General features: G+C 38.9%; 1 protein-coding gene across 1 annotated transcript; it reads left to right on the top strand.

Moving 5' to 3' along the window:
- Positions 1-520: 520 nt before the first annotated feature.
- LOC309861973 (olfactory receptor 2C3) lies at positions 521-1,483 on the top strand (the record flags this gene model as incomplete). Its single annotated transcript, XM_082725232.1, has 1 exon — positions 521-1,483. The coding sequence occupies one exon, from the start codon at positions 521-523 to the stop codon at positions 1,481-1,483; it is 963 nt and encodes a 320-aa protein (XP_082581358.1).
- Between the last annotated feature and the right edge of the window lie 9,846 nt (positions 1,484-11,329).

The raw sequence follows: 11,329 nt of genomic DNA, 5'->3' as shown, positions 1-11,329 counted from the left end.
GATGGTGACGTAGGCCAGGATGGTAGCAAGGAGCTGCAAGAAGTGATGAGAACATTAATATTAAAGCAAAAATTTGCTGATTGTAGGACTTAAAAGGGAAATACCATGGTGGACTCCATGTGGCCATTAACTAAAAAAGGGAGTAACATGGGCATGATTTTATTTCCTCTGCAGTGTTTCATCACATGAAATCTTTTACCCAAGAAAATCTCACCACTAAACATTCAGGCTGACTCCAGATGTTGCTACTATAAGTAATGTTTCAACAAAATAATCAGTACCAAGAACATTGCATGAATGTCCGTTTTCCCCAGGCTATGCATATTCTCATGCTTCTCCAAACTGGCCTTCAGGAAGATGATGCAGCATCATCCATGGAGCAGTTGAGTACATGCTTTCAAGAAAATGGGTATAAAATTATGTCTAGAATCTGCTAACTGATATAGTCACTTGAGGCCCCATATTCTGTGCCCCCCACTCACCACAGGTGGTCTTTTTGTCCCACTCCTGACTACACAGGATGATGGAAATAAACAATGTAAGTTCTCCAGAAGTTTTTGTACTCCTGGGCTTCTCCACACGACCCTCACTAGAACCTATCCTCTTCATCCTTGTCTCAGGGTTTTATGTGGTGTCTATCTTGGGCAATGGCATCATCATTCTGGTTTCCTGCATGGATGTGCACCTCCATACCCCTATGTACTTCTTTCTTGCCAACCTTTCCTTCCTGGACATTAGCTTTACCACAAGCATTGTCCCACAACTCCTGGTCAACCTCTGGGGACCACAGAAAACCATAAGCTATGGAGGGTGTGTGGTCCAATTCTATATCTCCCACTGGCTGGGGGCAACTGAATGCGTCCTCCTGGCAGTCATGTCCTATGACCGCTATGTTGCCATCTGTAGGCCACTACATTACACTGTCATCATGCATCCACATCTTTGCCTTAGCTTGGCCCTTGCATCATGGCTTGGGGGTCTGACCACCAGCGTGGTGGGCTCCACACTTACTATGCTCCTGCAGCTCTGTGGGAACAATCACATTGACCACTTCTTCTGTGAGATGCCCCTCATTATGCAACTGGCTTGCGTGGACACCAGCCTCAATGAGGTGGAGATGTATGTGGCCAGCTTTATTTTTGTTGTCTTGCCTCTGGTTCTCATCCTGGTCTCATACAATCACATTGCCAGAGCTGTGGTGAAGATTGGGTTAGCAGAAGGACGGAGAAAGGCCTTCAACACCTGCTCTTCCCATGTGGCGGTTGTGGCTCTGTTCTATGGGAGCATCATATTTATGTATCTCCAGCCAGCCAAGAGTAACTCTCATGAACAGGGCAAGTTCATAGCCCTCTTCTACACTGTTGTCACCCCAATGCTGAACCCCCTGATTTACACGCTACGGAACAAGGATGTGAAGAAGGCTCTCAGGTGCATTGTGTTAGAGAATTGTTGTGGCTTTGCAAGGTCAAGGGGGAATATTTAGAGACTTTAGTAATTTGTGAGGAGAAAGAAAAGATTGAAAGATACCAAAATTGATTTGAGGGACAGGATACTTGGGAGGTAGTTTCTCTTCCAATATTGCTTGAGTTCAAGGTAGGTGACAATCTGACATGAATGTGCTCATGCATCATTTTTCAGGCCAAGGTAAAAAGAAAGTATTTTCTGTTTGTTTTTTGTTAATAATCCTATTAATCAATTAGCAATTAATAATTAATTAATTAATTGATCCCATTAATTAGCGAATTGATTAGTTTGTTAATAATCCTAGTTGTTCATATTGATATGTACATATAATATATATGCTGTCTTATTGTCAATTTGTTGTATAGTCAAATACATTAGTTATTATTTTGTTCATTGTTTAGAGTAATTGCCTTTGGAAATGATCTGTGTGAAGTCTTTTACATTTTTCCCTAATATGTATAACTTCACAAGGCAAATATTATTAATCTCATAAAGGTTAACTGCTTACAAAACTATTAATATTTTATACTGAGATTTAACTCTAGATCTATCTAGCCATACACGTATTCCCCATTTGCCTGTGACTCCCAGTAATATAATAAGGAATATATATAAATTCACTCTTTTTGTCTGATGGCACAGAGTTTCTAGGACTCTTGGGATTTCCTGACTGACATGGGTGAGAGGTGCATCTTTTGTTATTCACAATGAGGCCATTTCTACCATATCTGATTTATATCAATGAGCCCTCAAACTTTGGGGGGGTCTGTGCTAACTCTGAGTATTAGTGTCAGAATTTCATTTAATATAGGTATCCAGAGAGTTGAAAAGTTAGTTTTTGGTGGGAAAAGTCTCACACATTTAGTGTCAGAGGTGTTGGGAGTAAAACAGTTCATACCACGTTCAGAGAAGGAATTGGAAAATACAAGCATCTCAAGAATAGAACTTCAATCAGATTTCAAGCAAATCAGTGGTTTCATCAATAATATGTTACACTGATTTATCTATAACTACTGAAATATTGATTTTCTTCTTCAACCCTAGGCTTTCCTTTTTAGGATATGTAAAGATGATTTCATTGACTCACTGGTACATTTGCTTACTTTTCTCTTACGTCCAAGCATGCATGCATTCATTCTTTTTTCTTTTTTTTTTTAAAGATCTATTTATTCATTTGAAAGAGAGCAGGCACATGTATGAGTGGGAGGGGGTGCAAAGGGTGAGGGAGAGAAATAATCTGAAGCAGACTCCCTACTGAGCTTGGAGCCTGATGTGTGGTTTGATCTCAGGACGCTGGGACACCATATCTGCTTAGTATATGCCAAGCATATTTCTAACAAAATTATCTGGCTTCACTCACTTAATTTTCACAGTGAAGTTATTGATTAGGCACCATCATTGTCCCCATTTTATAAATGAGGGAACTGAGGCCAAAATCAACAGAGCTTAGATACAGGAAGCTCGTATTTTAATCCAGACATCAGTTTCAGAGTGTCCTGCTGCTTCTTAAGTACTTTCTACATTAAATGACATAAAAATGTTCACACTGACAGAGTCTCATGATGTTTTTTGAAAACAATGTGCAACAATCTAATCAGTAGGTATTTTTTAATCTCCAGCTCTTTCTATTTGTAGACATTCTGGCTATTTTTATTTTATGTTTTGTTGTTATGGAATGTATGCAGGTTTCTTTTTTATTTTGAATCATTTTCTTCAAATACTCTACAGAATATATATCATGGGGAAAAATATTACAAGAATTGTATTTTTTTTACAAATATTGTCCACAAACTAGCAGTTGGGGAGGAAAACATTGTTGATACAATTCAATTTATTTTATAAATCTTCCTGAAAAAATGAAATCTACATGCATATCAAATATTACATCATACTCATTTGTTTTCATTGATTCTTTATTTCATATCATACTACCTTACACTTCTCTATAAAGAACTTCAGGTACCAGACTCAGGAGTGGTACTCAGGTACTACTTCTCCCTCTGAAATGAAGAAGAGGGTATGTACTCCTCTTCCTTAAGTTAATAAGGTAATGGAAACCAAAATGGTCTCCCAGCTAACCTGGCAACTGCCACCCCACCACAGCTATGAGGAAGAATGGAAATGAGTCTGGATTTGAACCAGAAGAGCTGGATTTATAATTAAACTTGTCAACCAATTACAGGGAAGTTATATTAATTAGGGTCTCATCGAGGAATAGATATAAAAGTGGGGCAATTTGAATAATATTTAATAAAGAGAAAATCACCTACATTGTGGACAAACTAAGGAACTTTCCAGGGGTAGTCCCAGTGGGTATGACTGCTACTTGTGGACAAAGGCAAGAGGAGAGGAGCAGTTACAGGAACCTGAAGACAGAAGGACTGTGTGGGGACAGATGTTCAACAGTAGTTATTTTTTTTTGGGGGGGGGGGGGAGAGAAACATCCAGATGCACTCCTAGGAAGAAAAGACAGGGATCAAGATGTTGACCTAACTCTACTCCATCCTTACTACCTCCTGGCATGGTCCCCCATTGGCTGAATGCAAGCACAGAATAAAAGCTGAATGCAACCACAGAATAAAGGCTTGTCCCTGCAGATGCAGCATGGAGGAATTTGGAGAAAGTAGAGAGAAAATCTTCTGGGGTAGAGTCTATATTCATTGCTCTCTATCTCTATCCTGGTCTTTTGGTAAAAGTTCACATCTCCAACTTCAGGGACATAGAAGCTCCTATTGGCTACCTTATTACAAGAAGTGATATCAATTTAGGAATAAGCTCTTTGAGATCTAAAAGGTTAGCCACCACCATTGTTTTTTTACATAAATTAGTAAAATAGAAGGGGGGCAATAACTTAAGATAAAACATAGCTGCTAACAATTCCCATTACTCTTGATAAGTATGAGATAAGAGCTTTTAATCACAACTCTTTTCTTCCACCACCCTAACCATGTCCCCCTAACTTCTTTCCAGCATCTGAACTAGAAAGGGATTCTTTACCTGGTGAGGTAAACCACACCTTCATCCTTTTTAATTCCTTTGAGATTTGAGTATATGAAGTCATTAACCATTGGTAATTGATTCAACCTCTAAGCACTATACCCACCCCAGATATCAGGGCTGGGGTGGAGACTGAAAGTTCCAATTTTCTGATCATGTGAGTGAGTCACCTGGAAATGACCCTGATCTGGTGTTTGTCAAGAGTTATTTTTTTTAAGTCATTTCATTATCATAAGCTCAAGTGTGGTTGAAAGGGATTTTTTTATATAAATAGCAAATGACAGCCATCGAATTTTTATCACTGTAAATATTTCAAGAACCAAGGGTAAAAAACAATTTCATAATGAAAGATTATTTTTCTAATCACTGGGGAAATTACAAGGGTTTGAAGAGTTATATTCCAGGAATTGTGGACTATAGACAAAGACCAATATATATGCTTCTTATTACATCATAATATCACAATTTCATTTATCTTTCTGACACCCTTGGGCCATAGCTCTTAGTTATGGCCAAATCCATCTTTGCCCTTGCCCTGCATCCCTACTCTTAGGGATCACAGACCAACTCCCCTAGCCACAGATGCTGCTTTGAGGACACCCACACTCAGGTGTTTTCCTCAATCTCAGCACACAGCAAGTTGTCTTACAGCTTGGGACAGAACAGTGGGTAAAGTATCAGGAGGCAGATGGTATCAAAAATTTGAAGGTTAAAAATTATAAGCACACTTAGGATAGCACACTTGTCATTCCAAGAGGGGAATGCAAGAATTGAGAAACCAAACCAGAGAAGAGCAGGTTGAGGACCACCTGGCAATTTTGGTTCTGACAAGATCATAGATGTATCTTTCAGATCAATTTATGTTGTGCACATGTATCCTGAAAACCTAATTACCAAGGGCATTTTCCCATTTTCACTATTACAAATAAAGTTGCACATGTTAAAATCCTTGCAAACTTAACTACTAGTTCTAGAAGATGAATCTTAGAATACTAAAGCAAACAATGTTCATATATTTTGTAGACATCTTAAATTTTCCTTCAGAAACCATAAATTTATACTTTTACCAACCACATTTAGAAAGGCATATAGTCACAATTTCACTAATATTGGATTGTAGATCATTTCAGTCTTTGGTTGTCAATCTCACATATTATCAATTTACTTGATCAAGGGTGAGTTGTAACACCTTCTGAAATGTTCTGTGGTTATTTGTACTTGATTAATTTCTTTTCTTTTTTCTTTTATTTAACTTTTGCTGTATGAATCTATTCCACTATGTCATTGTAAAAGCAATGAATAATCTTTCCAGTGGGATGTTTATCCTTTGGTTATTTTTGTTTTATTTACTTTGTGGTACAAAAGTTTTTATTTTTATGCATTAAATGTTGTCACTCATGCATGTGTGACTTTCTGTGTTCTTTATTTCATTCAATTCAGTGAATTATTATTATTTGAACATATTTTGTATATGTGGCTTGTCTGGAGATGCAAGAGCAAAGAAATGATGTCACTGCTTTTAAGAGATGTACAAGTTTCACCAAGTAAGCAAACTGATGGAGAACAGAGGTGAAGAAGACCAACAGTCTAAGGGGTGAGACTAGAGGAAGTCACAAGAGATCTGGGAGCTGCCATGTGAGCTCTCCCTGATGAAATGAGGGAGAGAGACACACAACTTGGGTGTAGAGGAAATCACAAGAGGATGGAGTACAAAGGGTTTAGAGGAAAAAAGAGATTTATATGTGGAAAGGTCTGTTATGGCTGGGAGGTAGTGAAAAGAAGAGTGGTGGGAAGTGAGTTCTGAGGTATCCCAGAGGTCTTAGATAATAAAGGGTCTTAGAGACCCCAGATGAATACTGTTTTGTGTTTTCAGACTATTTGGGAAAGGACATGATTTTATAGATTGATGTCTGAAGATATACTTAGAGATTATGTTTATCTTGTTACTTTATAGTTTTCTGTTTTATGCTTAACTTTTTAATCCATTCCATCTACAATGACTGAGAGAAAGAAGAGATAATATATAATATTTCCGAATTTTACTGAAGAGTTCCCAATTAATTTTATTAACTATATTTTCCCCATTGTCCTGAAATTATACCTTTGCCACATACTAAATTTCCAATGTATATACATTTATTTGGGAGAACATAAATTCTGGCAATGTAATATTTGTTAGTTTCTAAACATGATTTTAGTAACTGTGGATTTATAGGATATTTTAGATTTATAGGATATTTTATCATTTAGTAGATCAAAGAATGGATCATTGTTCTTTCTTCTTTTTTTTTCTTTTTTCAATTTAGACTTTTTGTGGTAGTTACAATATTTTGTTTTACCAGATTAAATGTCATAACAGGATGCCTTACCACTAACCTCAAAAATATTTCACTGGGACTTTGATTTGTTGTACTAAATTTGTAAATTAATTTGAAGAGAATTCAGAGTTTTATATGACCAAGACCACTGTGTGCATAATGAAAAAAGGCCATGGAGCATAAGGCTTGGGAGTATGGCATCAGGTCAGGTCATACTTGCTTTGGAATCTGACTCCTTAGTGACTATGTGTTCTCAGTTAATAAATCCACTTTGTTGAACCCTGTTCTCTTCATCTTCAAAGTGGGGCCTCATAGGATTGCTGTAAAGAATTAAGTAATGAGAAGTGGGTAAATAATTCAATATAGTGTATGACAAAGTTTAAAAAAAGTGATTATGATTTTCTGTAAATGAATGTAGTCCTTTATTTCTTTGGAAAATGTTTCTTCATCTAGGTTTTTATTAGTATTTAAGGTATAAGTTCACTGTTGATATGAACAGTAAATGGCTCAAAGTTGATAAAGTTTGAGTTTGTACAGGTGGAAGGGGTGTCTCTGATGTACAAGGTTAAGAGCCACCAAGTGCAGAGCAAGAACTGCTGACAAGTAGTAGATGTAGATTCCTTACCTGGCAATTAACACTATTTCTAAAATACAAACTTAGATGTGACCACTGTCAGATTACTCTTAGTCTCTAGAGAAGATCACTTGATCCTTGTCTAGATCATATACTTGACATTTCACTCATTCCACACTTCATGCTCCCACTTTCCATGGGTTTTCCTTAATGCCAGGCGCAAATATTATGTGGTTTGGGTGACTAAGAAAGAAAAGAAGGAAAAAGAAAAGGAAATGGAAGAAAAGAAAAAAAAAAAGAAAGGAAATGAGGGGGAAGAGGAGGGGAAGGAAGAAAATAAAAGAAAGGAAAGAAAAGAACAGAAAAGATGTAGTCATAAGCAAACCTTGTCCCATGAACACACCTAGATATTAACCATATTGGTGCAACTAACCCAGGAAACAACCCAAAGACTGAGAGAATAGACCCTCCACAGTTAATCACAGAGAGGAGGCCACACTGGAAAAGGTATAAGGAGGAGCAGAGACCCCGTCAGGAGCCAAACTAACCTGTAAGACTAATCACAAATGGGAGGGACACCACAAGCATGGAGAAGAGAAATTGTCCCCACAGCAGGTGCACCAGCCTCAGAACCCCTGCACTGGAAAGACAGGTCCCCATAACATTTGGTTTTGAAAACCAATGAGGCTTAACATCATGAGTTTTTTGCAACCACCTGAGCTTAAATCCAAGTACTTTAAAAAATACTTTAAAAAATCCAAAGTAGTATTCCATTGTGTACTGGGGATAAAAATATATGTTTATAAAAAATAAAAAATTAAAAGTAAAAAAAAATAAATAAATATAAAAAAAAATCCAAAGTAACAGTTTGGAAAACATCTAGGGTATACATGAAAATGTATTACTAATTTTCTACATGCTGGAGGGACAGAGATCTTTAGGAGATGTTTTTAAGAGTAAAAAACCTGGTACTGTCTTTTCTCCTCCTACCTTAGCCTAGATACCTGGACCTATAGGAACCAGCATAAACACTCCCCATCTAACTTGCTAATACCTCCTGTTCAGTCCCTGCTTTGTCCTATGGGTCTACCCCATCCAACCTACTCACTTTGCAGGAATGCTTCCAAAGCACCTCCTGACACACCTCATCCTGCAAGCAGCCCTGACAGTGAGCAGCAGCACTCCAAAGTGACAGAGGCTCTGCAGGGAGGGAGAGATGATCACAGGAACCAGTTTGACTGCAGTCCCAGCAGTGGGCTGGAAGCAGACATCTGATCTGACTGCTGGATATACCTACCAACAAAAACCTCACAGTGGGAGGGAGACAAGATGGTGGGGAAGTAGGAGGAGGCGCCATTTCAACCTGTACCCTAAAGAGAGCTGATTACCTACCAAAGAACTCTGATCACTCGTGAAATCAGCCTGAGATTAGAATTATACACTTCTGGATCTCTATGGGGGCAGAAGATGCCAGTGGGCAAGTAAAGTGGAGTGGGAATGTTGAATTGATATCGGAAGATAAACAAAAGGGGAGCCACCAGAAGCGACCCATTGGAAAGTAATATCCCAATATGACAGTGCCCTGAGATTGGGGACCAGCATTAACTTGGAGTCTGGTTGAAAGCACTCAAAAAGAGCAAAGGATTGTTGGGGGAAATTGTGGGAATCAGGCTGATTAGGGACAGGAGCTTAAGTTTGTCGACCAGGACAGCCACCACTGGCGCTGAGCCAGAGAGAATGCAGCGAAGAAGCCAGGTCTTGGTCCCTGAGTCGCCTGAATGCCTGAAAGTGTTTGGGTGGTGGCTCCCATGACAGTGAGGGAGCCTCTCCAGCCAGCAGAACCATAGCTTTTTGCACTCTCCAAGCAGGCACCACGCTACCAGAGTCTGAGTTGTGCCCCACACCCTCCCCTGAGAGAAGTGCCTGCAGGCACCAGCTGGTGCTCTCTTGGACCCCAGGGAGTCTGAGCACTCCCAGCCCGGGCCAGCGGGAAAATTTCAGTGCTCTATCACTGCTTGGGACCTCTCTGGAGGTCTGGAGCTGCCCAGACAGCCTTCCTGTGACCCCAGGGACCGTGACTGGGAACGAGCTCTGCCAGCAGCAGAGGGGGAATTTATGTGCTCTGGAGCACCCAGAGGGAACAGATTGAGGCTTCTCTCTTAGAGGGAGGTCAGGGAGCAGTTTGCTTTTCTCTAACCGCCCCCCCCCCCAACCATCAAAAGCTGTCAAGGTGAGAGAAAACAAACCAACAAACAAAAAACCTCAAGAGAACAAAAGCCTGAAAAAAACCAGTTTCCTCAGAGCCAACCCCCTTTATGGGTGCAGGAAGACTTAGCTCTAGCAAGAGTCCCTGAAAATAAACACAGCAGGCCCTCTCCCTCCCCGAGAAAGCCAAAGAAACAAACAAAAAAGACAAGAGGACAACTACCACTGCTTCATAGATACAACTTTTATTTTTAATTTGTTCCCAATATTCTGGTTCATTATTTTTAAAAATATAACTTTTTAACCTATTTACCATCACAGTGAGATAGCCACTACATCAAATTCCATAATAAATGTTTAACCTGAACTTTTTGATGTATATACCTGTGTTTTTCTTTTGCTTTTCCATTTTTTAAATATTTTAAAATTTTAGTTTAGTTTAGTTTATTCTTTTTTTTTTTTTTTAATATTCATACAGAGATAAGCTTCAAGGTAATCCCCTTTCTCCAATCAACGCTACCCCTATAGGTAAACCAGTTCTTAATCTCCCTTTATCTTAGGAAAGTTGAGACCTTTAACAAAGATAATAAGATACATCCAGGAAGAATCAAAATAAACTTCCTCGCCCACACTAAGAGTTTATAACCACTCTCCCACCTTTTTATTCTGTCAGTGTTTCGGTGTATTTGTTTTTGTCCTGATAGTATATAAATCTTATACTTGGGGTTATTTTTGATGAGGTTCTTTTTTTTTCCCGTCATCTACTTTTGTTGGTCTTTTGGTTTGTCTGTTTTTATTCATATACTTTATAAATATTACCTTGGGGCACGTTTGGGCTGGGCCTTCTCTTTTATTTCTTCTTTCTTTTTTTTATTTTTTTCCTGTCTCTCTCTCTCTATCTTTTGTTCTTTTTTCCTTCTTTTTGGTGGGGACTCTTGATTGCTCAGAAGGGTACCAGGGTGCACCTTGCTTGCACCACGGTCGATACATTCAGCTACACACCCATTCAGCCATCTCTCACGAAAATGACTAGGAGGAGGAATGCACAACAGAAGAAAATTCAGAGACTGGACCTTCTGCATCAGAGCTATTGGATATGGACATAGACAGTATGTCAGAAAGGGAATTCAGGCTAACAATTATCCAGGCAATAGCTAGGTTGGAGAAAGCCTTTGATGATAAAATGGAATTGATTAGTGCAGAAGTGAAAGCCACCAGGGATGATGTTCACAATGTGCTCAATGAGTTCCAATCTAATCTAAATTCTCTAAAAGTTATGGTAACTGAGACAGAAGATAGAATTAGTGATCTGGAGGGCAAACAGATAGAGAAAAAGGATCAGGAGGAAGCCTGGAACAAACAGCTTAGAAGCCACGAAAACAGAATTAGGGAAATAAATAATGCTTTGAAACACTCCAATATCAGAATTATTGGAATCCCTGAGGGGGAGGAGAAAGAAAGAACACTAGAAGATGTAGTTGAACAAATTCTCCATGAAAATTCTCCCAATCTTGCGAATGGAACCAGCGTTCATATCCTAGAGGCAGAAAGGTCTGTTCCCAAGATCATAGAATCTAGAAAGACCTCAAGGCACCTGATAGTGAAAATGATGAATCATAATTATAGAGAGGAGCTCGTGAAAACAGCTAGGGCAAAGAAGCTCCTTACATACAGAGGAAAACCCATCAGAATAACATCAGACTGTACACAGAAACCTGGCAAGTGACAAACAGCTGGCAATATTTATTCAGGGCACTAAATGAAAAGAACA

The sequence above is a fragment of the Mustela nivalis genome, assembly GCF_964662115.1.
Source record: "Mustela nivalis genome assembly, chromosome: 3".
NCBI lineage: Eukaryota > Metazoa > Chordata > Mammalia > Carnivora > Mustelidae > Mustela > Mustela nivalis.
The sequence above is the reverse complement of the archived record's forward strand: the minus strand, read 5'-3'. Positions and strand labels throughout refer to the sequence as shown.